This window comes from Vicugna pacos, chromosome 16 (genome assembly GCF_048564905.1).
Source record: "Vicugna pacos chromosome 16, VicPac4, whole genome shotgun sequence".
In the NCBI taxonomy this organism is placed as follows: domain Eukaryota; kingdom Metazoa; phylum Chordata; class Mammalia; order Artiodactyla; family Camelidae; genus Vicugna; species Vicugna pacos.
Genome location: NC_133002.1, coordinates 52,846,180 through 52,863,048, shown reverse-complemented (window position 1 = coordinate 52,863,048; position 16,869 = coordinate 52,846,180). Strand labels below are relative to the sequence as shown.

General features: G+C 46.2%; 1 protein-coding gene across 6 annotated transcripts in view; it reads right to left on the bottom strand.

Annotated features, from left to right (window-relative positions):
- Positions 1-16,869, bottom strand: part of ARSG (arylsulfatase G) — an 83,675-nt gene that overhangs the window by 31,794 nt on the left and 35,012 nt on the right. For all 6 annotated transcript variants that reach the window (XM_072939465.1, XM_072939464.1, XM_072939466.1 and 3 more), the window contains 4 exons: positions 13,267-13,454; positions 9,966-10,013; positions 8,810-8,921; positions 5,911-6,048 (listed from right to left, as the gene is read on the bottom strand). In XM_072939465.1, coding sequence (XP_072795566.1) covers positions 5,911-6,048; positions 8,810-8,921; positions 9,966-10,013; positions 13,267-13,454 — 486 coding nt within the window. The remainder of the gene's footprint in view (positions 1-5,910; positions 6,049-8,809; positions 8,922-9,965; positions 10,014-13,266; positions 13,455-16,869) is intronic.

Sequence of the window (16,869 nt, the reverse complement as noted above, 5' to 3'; positions counted from 1 at the left end):
GGGGGCATTGATCCCCCAAACCACCCCTTCATTATGCTCCTATGCTGAACGGAAAATAAAGAATAAATAAAGTAAATAAAGAGAACTGGTACTTAAAAAAAAAAAAAACGCCAATGACACAGGTGAACTTACTTACAAAACAGAAATAGACGCACAGACATAGAAAACAAACTTATGGTTACCAGAGGGGGAAGAGGGGAAGGGGCTTGGGATAAGCAGATACAAACTACTCTATACAAAACAGACCAATAACAAGGTCCCACTGTATATTACAAGGAACAATATTCAATAGCTTTTAATAACCTATAATGAAAAAGAATCACTATGCCGGACACCAGAAACTAATACAACACTGTAAATCAACTATACCTCATTTTTTTTAAAAAGCCAATTACGGGGGGAGGGTATAGCTCAGTGGTAGAGTGCATGCTTAGCATGCACGAGGTCCTTAGTTCCATCGCCAGCACCTCCGTTTAAAAAAAAAAGCCAACTATAAGACAGTATGATTTCATATATATATATATATATATATTCACCAGGCTGGAAAAACATGCCCAGCTCTATCAAAAGGGGTTAAGCTATCAGAAGAAGTAAGATGCTCGAGGGGACATTCCAGGAGAAAGGATGGGGCAGGGCGTGGAAATGCATTAAGATTAAGACCCGGAGACAGCCAAGTCAGCAAATCACCTGATCCAAAACAGAAAATGGCCAGGGAGGGACACCGACCTCTCACCTCTTAGGAAATGTCCCCACGGGCTTCTGGCCTGAGAGAGCCAGGCCTGCAGGTAGAGGCGGGGCTTCCCTCAAGCCAGGAGTGTTCACCTGCCCAGCTGGTTCCTGGCCCTCTCAGCTCCCCCTGCAGTGGTCCCTAGAGTTGAAAGGTCACGGAGTCTCTCTGAAATGGAAGGCTGCACAATTTTACCCAGCCCCCAGCATTTTACCATCCCCCTCTGGGCTTCGGCGTTCCAGACATCTTCTCAAACCCAGACTTGATCTGTCAGTTCCCTATTTAAAAGCCCACTGGGCTCCATGCAGCCCACAAGATAGTCCAAACCCTGCAGCAGCCCAGCATCCGTCCTCCCCGCTCCGAGGCTCCTTCTATGACGCCAGCTTCCCAAGCATCTCACCTCCATCTGCCTCCTCTCCCAGACGTACCCTGCCTGGCTCCTTGCCTAAATACACCTAATCTGTTCTTAAGATCCAGCTCCCAAGCCATCAAGATTCCTCCTCTGCTCCTAGCTCACCAATAGCTTCCTCCTCCCTTCCCCCTCCCCCAGAGTATTGATCAAATCTGGATAATACAACCTACCTTCAAATCAGCTTTTAAGTTATCTCTTTCCCCACTAGCCTGGGAGCTACTCAAAAGCCAGGACAGATCGAATGTTCCTTTGTATTCCTAGCACAACACCAGCCCCATCTTTGAGGCCAGATCAAGTAACTGACTCATTTATTCACTCATTCAATGAACAGTCATTAAGCTCCAACTAGGCTCCCCCCAGGCACTAGGGATAGAGCTGTAGGCGCTAAGATTAGGATGGGACAACTAAGCTGATTTCCATGATCAGCATTATTTCCACACCCTTGGAGCTTCACAACGAACTCGAAACAGGTGAGAGAAAAATCCAACTAAAAATTAATCAGACACAACCTAAATATCCATTGACAGATGACTGGATAAAGAAGCTGTGGTATATGTATATATACGCACATATACGCACAGCAAGAGCTCTCAGCTAAATGCAACTGCAAGTAGGTTACTGTAAGGTCTTTAAGATAAAATTTCTTCTTGTCAGTTTTTCTTAATATAAGTGCCTGTTTGACTTTACCTGTTGCTTTTGTTAAATAAAGTTTGTATGTTGCATTAAAAAAAAGATATATATGTACAGATATGTGTATATATATCTCTGTACGATGGAATACTACTCAGCCATAAAAAGGAATAAAATAATGCCATTTGCAGCAACACGGATGGACTTGGAGATTGTCATTCTAAGTGAAATAAGCCAGAAAGAGAAAGAAAAATACCCTACGATATCACTCATGTGGAATCTAAAAAAAGAAAAAAGACACTAATGAATTCATCTACAAAACAGACTCACAGACATAGTAAACAAGCTTATGGTTACCAGGGGGGAAGGGGGTGGGAAGGGATAAATTGGGAGTTTGAGATTTGCAAATATTAGCTAATATATATAAAATAGATAAACAGATTTCTTCTGTATAGCACAGGGAACTATATTCAATATCTGGTAGTAACCTATAATGAAAAAGAATATGAAAATGAATATTTGTATGTATGTGTATGACTGAAACATTATGCTGCACCCCAGAAATTGACACATTGTAAACTGACTATACTTCAATTTAAAAAAATTAATCAGATGATCATTACAGACTTAGCAGTGATGATGGAGGAAAAGTACAAGGTGCTGTGAAAGGATGTAACGGGGGAACTGAATTAAGTGTGGGGTGAGGGGGAGAGGGGAGAGATCTCTGAGACCAGGAGGCCTGAAGGACGAGGGGCTCCAGGGGGGCGATGCGCAGTAGGCACTCAAGGTGGACAGAACAGCAGGAGGAAGGCCTTAGTCCCATCACCTAGTGAAGCACGAGTTGGTCATTTCCTCATCAGCTATTCATCTGAACGTTCAAACAGAAAGAAGCGAGAAGTGGCTAGGAGATGAGAATGGTCTTTAGGCTGAACCCGGAGCCCTGATATAGGTGGCAGTCGGTGTGTTAGGTGGGAGACGGGTGAGGGTGGAGTTGAGGAGGTGGAGACTTGGACCAGCACGGGGAGAGCAGTGAAGGGGGCGGACCAGCCCCGCAGAAGAAGGCATCGAGCCCTTGATGCAGGTCCTAGGCTCCAGCCCAGAAAGGCAGGGGCTTCTCTGTGTCTGTGTCTCTCTAGGCCCTGGTTCAGAATGACACCCACCCTGGAACAGTGACCACACACTCTGATTTCAAACACCCTCAACTACTCCTCACCCCTGTGCCCCATCCCCTCGGCCTCACCGGGCCCCGTCTCCCCAGTTTAGGTTCAGTGCACAGTCCGAGACCCTGTAAGGAGCAGAGGACTAGCTCGCTCCTTGACCCAGTAGCCCACGCCATCTGCTCTCTTTCTTTTTTTGTGGTGGGGGGTGGCAATTTGGAGCTTTGCCTGCTGTTTATAAAACTCAAATCAAGAATTCACTTTCAGGCTGGGTGGAAGGATAAAATGGGAGATTAGGATTTACAGATACTAACTGTTGTATATAAAATAGATGAACAGTAAGGATCTACCGTACAGCACAGGGAACTATATTCAATACCTTGTAACAGCCTATAATGAAAAAGAATATGAAAAGGAATATATATATATATATATATAAAATATATTTTATATATATATATATATAACTGAAACACTATGCTGCACACCAGAAATTAACACATTGTCAACTGACTATACCTGAATAAATAAAGGGGAATAAAGAGAAGAATTAGCTTTCAGCATTGCTGCTAGGCTAGGGGTCTAAATTCAAGTAAAGACCCAAGGAAGAACGTTCAAAGAAGTCTTAGGGTGGGACCCTCACTGAGCAGGAACAGAAAACCAGACTTCAGGGACCCCCGGTAGTTCTGACAAACAGGTCCAGGTAGGGTCGGAGGTCACGGAGGAGAAGAGAGTACAAATCTGGGGACTTTTCTGCTGACACTTCAGAAATCATGGGTGAGCTGGCAAGGCAGATCCTAAAGAAATCAGCAGGCCTGAGGATTATTTTCCGTCAAGTTAAAAGCCAACAGGATTCATGTGACTTTTCACTCAATAACTAACTTCACAAATTAACAAACCCTTCACCACTTTCCTATGATAAAGAGTTTTGTTGGTTGATTGGTTTGTCTTTGCGCTGGTTAATTCACTGGTCGATGAACAGCCCCATGTCCACTTCAGAGCGTTAATCAGTCCCCAGCCGGCGCACCCCGCCCCCACCCCCCACCCCCAGAACACTGTGCTTTCACTGCAAAAGGAGGCCTGGACTGTCCCCATCAGCCGCGAAGCACCCACCTGTCACAGGGCACAGGGGCCTGAGGCCGTCTCCAAGCTCCCGGGAGCGGATAAGTGCTCAACAGCCCCAGATGGGAGAAGGAGCCTTCCCCTTTTCATATCCACCATTTGAAAAAACAAAAAACCAACGAAGTGTTTCTCAGGAAGCCCTGAAAAACGGGTAAGATGCAGTCTCCAAGGCCCTAAGGGACCGCTCTCAGGATTCAGGCTGTAAACAGGTTTTGTTATCAAGAAAACATCATAAAGAGATCTGCATTGCTGCCTCCACCCTCCCAGCTGCACTTCTCTCTAACGAAGTCCCAGCACGGTTGAGGGGTTTGGGGGTTCTCTCACATTCCAGGAGCTGGTGAGATCAGTCATCCGAAGGTGGAGTCTATTTTTAATTCTGCACAAGTGGACAGGTGTGCAGCACATTTTTTCTTGCCCACTTAGGCAAAGGCTGTGGAAAATACCAAGAGACCTGCTAGAAACTGCTCCCCAGCCCTGGAAGCGGCTGCAGTCTTGGGAGAAAGCTGAGACAGCACCCGTGGGCTCAACGGAGGACAGCACGGGGTGGCTGTGAAGAGTCGAGACCCAGCTGAGGGGGCGGAGTGGGGTGGCTGTGGGCGTGCGCACGTGTGCCTGTACCCCACGGTCGGTGCACCCCAAGGTCAGGGTGCATTACTTGGGAGCTGTCTGTTGTTTCACACAATCTACTCTCTGCCCTGACCAGGGAGGCTGTAAACCAGCAGCCCTCACACATACACACACACACACACACACAGCTTGCTAGAGACCCACTATGGCACAGGTCTGGGTTTTTTGCTTTTTTTGTTATTTTTAATAAGTAGTTTCTAACTTTTAAAGATTAGGAGATTTGCCAACGGCCACGTATCCCATCTTTCCTGAGAAATGGAAAGATCTGACAATCCAGGCTCCCATTTCCACAGAGAAGCAGCGGGCAGTGAGAATTAGATGGCACACGTGCTTTCAAGTTCACCGCAATCTCCACCACTCCCTAATGCCTCACACTCAGCCTGCTTTCTTCTTTAGGTTACCTGGGACCTGGAGATGCTGAATTTGTAACCCCTGCGTGTCACACTGAATCTAATCATTGGAATCTTTGAGTGTTGCCTTAAATGGAAAAAGGGACTTTGCGGGTGCAATTAAGTTAAGGGTCTTGAGATAAGGAAATTCCCTTGGATTTTCCTAGTAGACCCTCAGTGTAATCACAAATACCCTTATAAGAAGGAGGTGGAGGAAGATTTGACAACAAAAGAGAAGGCAAGGGGACCATAGAAGCAGAGATCAGGACGATGTGGCCAAAGCCAAGGAATGCCACCAGCCCTGAAGTTGGATGAGACCAGAAACCATTCTCCCCTGGAGCCTCGAGAAGGAAACAGCCCTGCTGAAACCTTGATTTTGGCCCCATAAGACTCATTTCAGATGTCCAGCCCCCAGATCCGTAGGAGAATAAATTGCTATTGTTTTAGCCAATTAAGTTGGTAGTAAGTTTGTTACAGCAGCAATAAGAAACGGACATACCCTGCCAACTAAAGAACTCCACAAATGCCCAGAGTGCCCAGCATACAGCAGGCAGGCTCTGCCCCCAGGCAGGTTATACGCCCATAGGAGAAGGCAGAATAATAATGATGGTAGAGCATGGCCTGAGCAGGGATACGGGGAAGCTCCCACGGACTTTGGGAACATACCCGAGGCACTTCTAACCCAGGCCGTGAGATTCCAGGGCAGACTGTTTTCCAGTTTTACTACACATGCATCCATCTCTGCGGGGCAATGCAACTCCGTCGTGGCTCTGAGCAGTGCTGGGCCCAGGGGACATGGTGGGTGGGAGTGGGGACCAGCACCAGGGACGCCAGGGCACTCCTCACCTTGCGTGCTGGATGAACTGGGTAGCTTTCTCGGCATACTTCTGTGCCAGGCTGCTCAAGTTCACGGGCTGCTCCACGATGTTGAGGTTTTCATACAGAGGAAGGGCCACGTCAGAGTAACAGTCCCGCTCAAGGTTCCTGTGTGGAAACCACAGATGGTAGAGTATTCATTCCCACGACCTAAGTAGTCATGGAGTCGAGCGAGATGCTTTAACGCAGCGATGCACATGAATACAAAACACTTAATAGTCTGGCCCCAGATGGTTTTTGCAGCCTGCCGCTTCCTCCCAGTGTAAAACCAATATGAGACCTCCTTGCATTCCCTTTCTGTAGATGTATTGATCCTTCGACAAGCCTGGCCTCTCTGTAAAACTCACCAAGACTTCCGTGAGCTCGGGACGGGGGGACTCCCATTTCTTGAGGGTAGAAACTGAGGTCTAAACAAACTAAATTACTCAAGCAGAGTCCCAGAGCCAATCAGCAGCCCTGGCTCTTTCTACGGACCCCCCCGGAATCATGGCTTCTGGCTGCTGGGGGCAACGCTTGGTATTTTCCCAAGTCAACAGCCAGGACTTCCCATGTCACGATGTCTGACAATATGACAGACGGTTAGCAACGTTTTTTTTTAAATTTTTAAATTTTTAATTTTTTCATTAATTATGTATTTGTTTTCCATCTTTTTTTGGGGGGGTCATTAGGTTTACTTATTTATTTTTTAATGGAGGTACTGGGGATTGAACTCAGGACCTCAGGCATGCTACGCACGCACTCCACCGCCGAGCTATAGATCCTTGCCCCCTGGGAACAACTTTTGAATTTCAAACCATGTTTGGAGAATTTGGAGAAACTTTAGCAATTGGGAAAAGTGGGAGGGGTCAAACCAATTCTATCTCTTGGAAAAAACCGAACCCAGCCCTTGGTCTCACTGATGGGAAGGAATCTGATACATGCACGGCCCAGCAAAGAGGCCAAGTCATGACTCTGACCATGATCTTGGGCAGCTCTCAGAGCTTGACAGTCCTGATCGAAAGTGCAGGGTTGCTCGTGCCCCCTTTCCGGGGGTCTGGGGAGGACTAAAGGAGGTAAGGAATGGTTAGTGTTTGCACACTGCTCAACAGAGTAGGAACACAATAAAAACTCAAGCCCTCCGTCCTGGTGGCCACAGAGAACCAGGAGAGAAGCTGAGAATGATGGAGAGCAAAGGGGGGCCGCGGGAGGCCCAGGCAGAGGAACTGTCCTCCCAGTGCAGGGAAGGGCTTGGGAAGAAATGCAAGTTCCTCGCCACACATCTATGTGCACACGCACCACTCCAGAAGCTTAAGAGGAAGGTCAGACTAGGGTAAATAATCACCAAAGACTTCGATTTTTTTTTAAAAGAGAGAGAAAAAAAAAAAAGGAGCACTGTCTTGGGCATCACAATGCTAATCTCATCATTTGTGTCCAATTTTTCAGCTTTTGATGGTCTTGCCCCATCTCCACCATCCCTTACATCCTTGCCCTATTCCTCCCTCGGCCAGTGCTTTTCTTCTGTTTGGCTGAACACAGATTGAAAAGGAACCGGCTGCTGTAAGTCATACCATGATATGGCCAGTCGTGCCCCAGGTGTGACCCCCAGGCCATGGGCAGTCAGAAGGGCAGTGAGATGTCCTGTAGCATCACTACTCACACTGCAGCGTGCTCTGCATCACCTGGGCACGTTGTGAAAAGGCAGAACTCGGGGTGGGGTCTGAACACCTGCATTGCTAACAAGCACCCAGATGACACCCACGCTGCTGGTCCTGCAACCACACTCTTGAGTTGTTAGGATGGAGAGGATATAGGCTCTGGACTCAGAGAGACCCAGACCAGAATCTCCATCCCCCCCTCTACCCCAGCATGACCCGTGGAACCAGGAGAGCTTCCTTCCCTGTACAGTCAGGGTAAACACTCGCCTTGCTTGCTGTTCACGTGGGTCACAGATAAGTATGCAGAGTGCTTGGAACGTAACAATTCCTCAATAAATGGTTATTATTATACTAACTATTGTGTTATTAATAAGCCACCTGAGACTCATTTCCCCCCGGTGGCTGCAACCTTAAAAATAGCCACAGTGTACGGTCTGAACAAGCAGAGGGCTGGGTTTATGTTCCTTTACTATCCGAATAAGGTTTATTCCCTTTTCTGATAATAACTGTATTGCGTGCTCATTACAGAACATTTGCAAAATACAACAAGAAAGGAAAAAAAAAATAAAGAAAATTCCTTAATCCCTCAACCAGAGTGTGTGAACAATGGTTACCATTTTGGCCTATTTCCTCTAGGGCTACTGGAGGTGTAAATACAGAGGTAGTTATGATCACACTGTTGATGACTTGCTTCCTGCCTTTTTCACTTACTATTCTATTGTGAGCATTTTCCCATTTCACTGAATATGTTTTTAAAACATCCTGTTTAGTGCCTGCATGACATTCCAACGTCAGAATGCTGCCTTATTTGTTTGAGTGGGGCGGGTGGGGGGCGGGTGATGCTTGTACGGAGCTCTGGGTACTTTTTCTCGCTCTCTGTACAGATCTCCCACTTTATGTCCACTGTCTGGGCCAGGTGAGTGGTCCAGGAGCAAAGCCAGCAGGTAGAGGAGGAAGGAGGCCACCTGCATGAGACCTTCAGGTTCTCCCCGGCTCAGCTAAACAGTCCAAAGAGCCTGGAAAGTTCCAATAAAAAATTTTGTTTGCCTCATCTTCACCAGAAGTTTTCTTGCACTCCATGCCCATAATGCGTTTAAATTCGCACTCGAGGTACTCAACCTTTCCTGCTGTCTTTGCTTTCCCTTGTCAGCCTCTCTCATTGACTCCTGATGGACCACACCCTCCAGATCTCTCCTTGCTCTGGAGCCCACAGTCAGTGCCTTGGATCGGATTACCTTGATGGCCTGTTGCCCCGTGGACACGCTGGACAGGGAGGGTGGTTGTAGCCGGGGGTGTCAGTGCAGCCCATATCATGGCTGTACGGGATTCCAAAGTAGTAATCAAAGCCTGGAAGAGAAGCCACGAGTTAGGCTTCTGCTGTATGAGTCGGCATTCTTACGCCCAGAAATTTAATTTTCCACGATTTAATTCAGCAGTAATATGGAGTATGTAATTAAAAGGGGATTTGATTAATATCCCTTTGTAGTATGCAAAGAAAACATGTTGCTGGGTTCTGGCTGCAAGACTAGATTTGCAAAACATCTTGGGATTAGCATTAACCCAGACTGGAAGGAGGGGCTGGATTATCGAACCCCTACCATCCACAGTGCGCAGGACACTCTGAGGGATAAAAGAGTAAATCCTGCCCTCAAGATACTTCCCACCTGAAGGGGAGATAAGCTATAGAGATTTAGTTATAAGAGACAGATTATCAGTAAACCAGCAAGGGAGATCAGAGGAAGAAGTCACCCCTGGGTGCCGTGGGTGGGATGGGGTTGGGATGGGAATCTCAGAATGCTCCTGGACAGGGATGCTATTTCAGCCAAACTCAGAAGGCTGTGGGGTTGGGCTTGGGAGGATGATTGGTGGGGGTCGGGGGTGGTGTGGTGAGGAGAAGGTCAAACTGAGACCTGAAAAATCTCCTATTCACTTTTTTTTTTTCTGAGACCCTCCCTCATCCTGTCTCTTCTCCAACCCAAGTTTTAATCTGAAGTTTCCCACAGAAGTTCCCTGCTGCTCCCTGAGTCCCTGCTTCGGTGAACCCATCAGATGATTTTTACTTCTTACCATGCTGGACCTCACGGGGGCCAGATGTTCCCTGACACGTGAAGAACTGGGTCAAGGGGAACATGGATGGGCTCCCGATGGGGGAGCCAGGAGGGCGGACAGGCACCAAGGAGGGGGACCAGGAAAGGTGCCAGGTGAGAGGGATGTGAGATTAGAGGCAGCATGGATGCTTCAAATGCCCCCAGTGACCCTCTGAACGAAGATGTCCTAACTTAGGAGTGATGTCCCCCAGAGGCAGGATGGCTTAAACATTCATGGAGTCCTTTTACACAGAGATCTTTATTTTCTGTTTCCTAGGTGACAAATCCTCCAAAGAATTCTTACCACGGAAGTTGGGGTGATAAGAGCCATGGTGCCCAAGATGCCACTTGCCTGCAAGAAAACAAGAGAAGAGACTTTTAGTGGAATCCCCGTGGAGGCTCCCAGCCCCTCTGGGGAGCTGATCACACACTCAATTTTTTCATCAGCTTCACCCTTTACTGAGGACAAGCAAAGAGAAACTGCACTGTGTGAAAGCCAGGCTTTGCTCTCTGGGACCGAGAGGGGGTCCCCAGGGAGACAGAAAGTAAGCAAGGATGACTCAGAGCCGCGCAGGAAAGCATGCAGGGAGAGAGGAAAGGGAGCCGTTACCGGGAGCCCAGAGAAGTCAGCAGGCTGAGCTTCTGCCCCTCAAAGAAGGTGCGGGGGCTCACAGTAGCCCCCCAGAGCCCACGGCACCCCCCGCTCCGCCCGCCCGCGCGGGGGCCCTGCGAGGGCGCCCCAGATAGTCTCGGAGATGCCGGTCCCGCCTCGTTTCATCATCTTCCCCTCCGGAGGCATCAGCAGTCTGCAGAAGCTGAGCGAGAGACCGCCTCCCTGCTGCAGTCCAAGCACGGGACAGCAAATGAGGAAGCTCAGACGCAGGGCTGCTCCTCGAGCTGTAAATGCGTTCGTGGCGGGGGTGGGGGGGGGTTGCTAACTGGGCAAAGTGGGGCAGGAGCTCGGACAAGGCTGGAACTCTCTGACCTGCTCACTCTGCGCTGGGCGAAGATCCCGGGGAAATCCCCCACAAGGCAAGGAGGCAAAGAAAAGATGGAGGGGAGTTAGGTACAAAGACCTAAAGGGTGGCAGCACGAAACACAGAGGACAGAAATAAACAGGCAGCCGCAGGAGGATGGCTAGGTAAATTATCTCACGTGGCCTCAGTAAAACACCTCCAAACCATCCTTTAAAGACAAATGCATGTAGCTCAGCGGTAGAGTGTGTGCTTTGCATGCATGAGGTCCTGGGTTCAATTCCCAGTACTTCCATTAAAATAAATAAATAAAAACCTAATTACCCCCCCTCCAAAAAAAAAACTTTAAGAAAAGACAAAAGCATGTAGCAAAAATTGACAACTGGTGAATCTAGAGGATGGGCATATGGGTGTCCATAGGTTTGAAAAAAGGTAATAAAAAGTGGAGAGAAGTGGATTAAACATTCTGTGGAACACTTGAAGCATGACATGGAAATATAAAATTATATCACAATTTTAAAATTATCTCAGGGGGAAGGTATAGCTCAAGTGGCAGAGCACATGCTTAGCATGCCAAAAGTCCTGGGTTCAATCCCCCGTACCGCCTCTAAAAATAAGTAAGTAAACCTAATTACTCCCACCAAAAATAAAAAAATTTAAATTATCTCTAAAATTATAAAAATTATAATAAATATGTAAAATTATTATCACATGGAAATACAAAATAGCAGGAGGGGGAAAGGATACAACAAGGTAAACACACATTAATACGGACCAAGGTTGGAAGCAAAGAGCGAGTGGTGAACACGGACTTGATATTCCTTCAGTAGGTTTTTAATTTCCCCTAAAAGTGTGCTGATGGGAAATTCATAATCTCAACAAGCTGATGTGCTTACACATCCTCTCCCGGATAAGAAAAAGGTGTAATGAGTAGTGAGCGGAGGGGGTAGCAGCTGAACGGTCCATCTGCCATCAGTTGCTTCCCTGGGGTTGAAAGGCACGGAGAAGGAGCGGCAAAGGAGATCCGGTCCAGCTCAAGAAGAACTCAGCTCCCTGATGCTGAGCTCCGGGACCAAACTCTTTCCAGTTGTGCGTCTTACAGGGATGCATGAACGGAGGCCGTAAGGATGCTCAGCCCGTAGTGAGAACTTCACAGTAATTAATGCCTCGGGGTATGGATAGAAAGGGACTGAAAAGGAGAGAAGGTTGGGACCTTAGTTGGTCCCTCCTACCAGTGAGGCTTGTCCTCCTGGGACAATGAATACCGCCCTCCTGTTTGATCTTCTGAGAAGTATGTCAGGCTCCTTGACTCAGAGAAGGAGTCGGGCCAACACACCAGAAACGCCAGTTTCGCCCTGGTTTACACCGGAGCTCCAGGCACCAATAACATCCCCCCAGGGACCCTCACTGTGTCCTGTTTGTCAGCACACTGTCCCTTGCCACTTCACGTGCGGCGGAGGGAGGCAGGAATCCCACTGGACCCAGCTCCTGGAGACTTACAATAACAAGCACAGGCAGCTCGAGGATGCTGTTGGGATGCTGGGTTCTGTAGGAGGGACCAGCGGTCCAGCCAAGCATAAGAGCACAGCCAGGCCTGATACACCTGTCTAGATCCAGCCCCCACCCACTCCAGGATTGGCAACTTGGAACAAATCTATGCACCTGCCTGAAACTCAGTTTTCTCACCCGGACAATGGGGGAAATAAGCATTTCAGAAGGCATTGCCTTACTCTGGTGCAAACAAACACAGCCCAGTGCCAGATACGTTATAAATGCCTACAAGCATTTTAAAGGAAAGAAGGGAGGGAGGGGAATAGCTCATTGGTAGAGCACATACTTAGTATACACATGCTCCTAGGTTCAATCCCCAGCACCTCTTATAAAAATAAGTAAGTAAAACCTAATTACACCCCCAAAATAAATGAATAACTAAAGGAAAGGATGCTGTTGGACAATGTGGCAGAGGCTGCTGGTTGCCTGCCGTACACCCATGTCCCCACTTACTCCGCTAATAGAACTTTGGTCTTGTTCAGGGAGTGGGCAGACCTGTGCCCAAGTCCAAGTCAATCATTATAATCCCAAGGCCAGCTTCGCAGCTTTCTTTGCAGCGAGGGGTGGCCACCCGACCCAGATCCACCACTAAGATTTGAGTACATTTCTGCTGGAGGCAGGGGGAGTGTCCAAGAGAAGATTTGCTTTCCTGATAAAAGTGAACAAGTGAGTCTGGCACCACCTCCCCGTTTTCCTTCTTTAAGCCACAATGAATGGTACCAAAGCCACCATTTTGCAACCATGAGGCCACAGGCATGAGGACAAAAGCCAACACACTAAGGATGGCAGAACAGAAAGATAGAAATGATATCTTTGAGCGGATTAGCCAATGAACTCAATCACTAACCTCTGAGTTTGTCATAATGGGAGGAAACGAGTTCTATGTATGGTGAGTCCACAGTTAGGGCTTTTCAGTTACTTACAGCTGAAAGCATTCCTAACTCACACAGTAAGAAATAAGCAAACAAAAGCAGACTTGAGCAGAAGAGGTGGCAATGTTTGGGGTTCTGCAAACACAAAGCAGCCACCACAGTAAGTGCAAGGGCAGATGGGGGTCCCGGCAGTGGGGCTCAGTGTTACCAATCATCCCGGTGACGTAGCCAGCTTGCTGCAGCACCTCGGCCAAGGTGGTCTCGTTGAGCGGGAGGCCCCCCACAGAGGTGACTGCAAAGTTGTGAGTGACTCCATTGCGAAGGCCGAGCCGGCCGGTGAGCAGTGAAGCCCGGGAGGGCGAGCAGGTGGAGGCAGCTGCGTGGAAATCCACAAACCTGCACGGAAAGGAAAGAGATCGGGATCCAACCACAGAAAACCAAGCCAGGAGAAAATTCAATTCCCACTCAGTTCCTAGGATTCCAGTGCTGGGAAAAAGCTCAAAGGTCACCCAGTTGTGGGACAGCTAAAGAAAGCGAAGCCCAGAGAGGTAATGCAATAATCCGAGGTCACACAGCTAATTCAAACTGATTTAATCCAATCTATTTAATCGATTTTTTTTTAAGTGAAAGCAAGTTTATTTAGAGAGATACACACTCCACAGACAGAGTGCAGGCTGTCTCAGAAGGCAAGAGAGAGCCTTCATCAATCCTCTTTCTTTGTAGTTTCCATACTTTGAAATCCTCTACTCCCTAAATGTCAGTACTCATGGCTCTTAAGTGGTCATTCACAGGCATACGCAGGCCTGTGAAAATTCGAGCCGCCCGCTGGGAATGTTCCCAGCTGAGGTCGAATCAGGTGACCTTCTTGTTTGGACTCTCACACTGCACGCAAGTGTCCTCCCTTTCACAGTCCATTTAGTGCCGTGGATTTTGCACTTTTGTTCTTTTCTGTTGGTGATTTCACTGTTTCCAACAGCCCCTGAGCGCAGTGCCAAAGGGTCGCCTAGCGTTCCTGGGCTCACGAAGTTGGGATGTGCCTCGTGGAGAAAACACAGGTGTTGGATGAGCTTCGCTCAGGAATAGTTAAAGCGCTGCTGGCCGTGAGTTCAACGTCACCGACTCAAAAATATACATTAAATAAGACATCTTTATACAGAAACACACATAAAACAAGGTTCTGTACTGATCAGTCAACGAAAATGTTGTGTCCAGGGGCCCCCAGGAACCTAACTCTGCATTTCCCCTGGAAGCAGTGGTTCCAGGTTCCCGAATTCATCGTTCGCAGGGACTTTAGAAAGAAAGTAAATATTGCCGGCAACAAGAATTGACTGTCACTCACTACCATAAGCCCAGCCCTTTTTCAGACACTCTGGAGAAACAGAGGGGTCTCTCCATTTGCCTACCCTCAAGGAATGAGGTTAAATTTAATGTCACTAATAATGGTGTCTCCTGATGAGAGACTGCTGAAGTTCCCAACAGCAAGGATTCCTGCCCAGAACGTTTAACCTGAATCTAATCAGACCTCTGGACCTAATTTCCACATTATAGGGAAAATAACTAAGAGCAGAGCAAAATAAAGAATACCACAAGAAAATAATTCCGCAAACCAGTCTCTGGACGTTCTCTAAGACAACTGGTCTGATCTCTTCAAAAAGTCAATATCTGAGGGAAAGATGGGATGGAGGGGGGATATTCCACAGCAGAGAAGACTAAAGAGATGGAGTCAGTGCAATTCATGACCCTTGACTGGATCCCAGTTCAAACAAGCTGATGACGCCTTCGAGGGCTAATTCGAGAAATTTAATAATATGAACTGGGTATACAGTGACATCTGGGAATCACAGTTCATTTTTTTCAACGTGGCCATGGGGAAGAATGTCTTCTTCCTCTCCAGGTGTACTGAGATACAATTGACAAATAACGGATTAGTTTCAGGCATACAACATAATGATTTGATATAAGTATATATTGTGAAATATATACACCATGATAAGTTTAGTTAACATCCATCACCTCACATAGCTAACAAAATTTTTTCTTGTGATGGGAACTTAAGATCTACTCTCCTAGCAACTTTTAAGTATACAATATAGTATTTAACTATAGTCACCATGCTGTCCATTACACCTCATGAAGTCTTATCTTATAATTAGAAGTTTTCACCACCTTCACCCATTTTGCTGCATCCCCCACCCCCGCTTCTGACAACGACCAATCTGTTCTGTTTCTGTGACTTTGGTTTTTTTTAGATTCCACATATATGTGAGATCATACAGTATTTGTCTTTCTCTATCTGACCTATTTCACTTAGCATAATGCCCTCAAAGTCCATGCATGTTGTCAAAAATGGCAAAATTTCCTTTTTTAATAACTAAATAACATTCCGTTTTGTATCACATTTTTATTACATCAAAAATATGTTTATTGATTGACCAACAAGGGCTTAATTTCCAAAATATACAGACAGCTCGTTTAACTCATTAACAAAAAAAAGAAAAAACCAAGCAACTGAATCAAAAAATGGGCAAAAGACCTAAATAGACATTTCTCCAAAAAGACATACAGATGGCCAACAGGCACTTGAAAAGATGTTCAGCATCTTTAATTGTTAGAGAAATGCAAATCAAGACTACAATGAGGAACCACCTCACACCAATCAGAATGGCCATCATTAAAAAGTCAACAAATAACAAATGCTGGAGAGGGTGTAGAGAAAATGGAATCTTCCTACATTCTTGGTGGGAATGTAATTTGGTGAAGCCACTATGGAGAACAGTTTGGAGGTCTCCTAAAAAAACTAAAAATAGACTTACCATATGATCCAGCAATCCCACTCCTGGGCATATATCCAGAGGAAACTCTAATCCAAAAAGATATATGCACCTCGATGTTCACAGTGGCACTATTTACAATAGCCAAGACATGGAAGCAACCTAAACGTCCATTGACAGATGACTGGATACAGAAGATGTGGTACACACACACACACACACACTGGAATATTACTCAACCATAAAAAAGAATGAAATAATGCCATTTCAGCAACATGGATGGACCTAGAGATTATCATGCTAATTGAAGTAAGTCAGAAATACTTATGATATCACTTATATGTAGCATCTAAAATATGATACAAATGAACTTATTTACAAAGCAGAAACAGACTCACAGACATAGAAAAGGGGTTTGTAAAAGGGATTACAAAAGGAGAAAGGGATGGAGAGGGATAAATCAGGAGTTTGGGATTAGCAGATACAAACTACCATATATAAAATAGATAAACAACAAGATCCTATTTATAGGACAAGGAACTATATTCAACAGACTGTAATAAACCATAATGGAAAAGAATATGAAAAAGACTACATATATATATATATATGTATATCTGAATCACTTTGCTGTACACTAGAAATTAACACAATGTTGTAAATCAATTATACTTCAATTTTAAAACAAGAATATGTGTTTATTATATTAAGAATGTATTTTATTACATTAAAATGTTTTTTACTCTTAAGAGATGCATGCTGCAGTATTTAATAAAAGGTCATGATGTCTGTACCAAGTGATTCAGAAAAAAAATTATAGAGCAAACATAAGAAAAAATGGAAAAATATTAATGGTTGAGCATTCCAGCATTTATTTGACTATTCTCTCCCTTTTCCTTTATATTTGAGATTTTTAATATTAGCAAAGTTGACTGGGATGACGGTCTGGAGTCTCGAGCGAGCAGGGCGGTGATGGGTGGGTGGCCAGGGCCTTGCTGGAGGGTGGAAGGGCGGCGCTCATGTAGAGCGAGGCTCTGAAG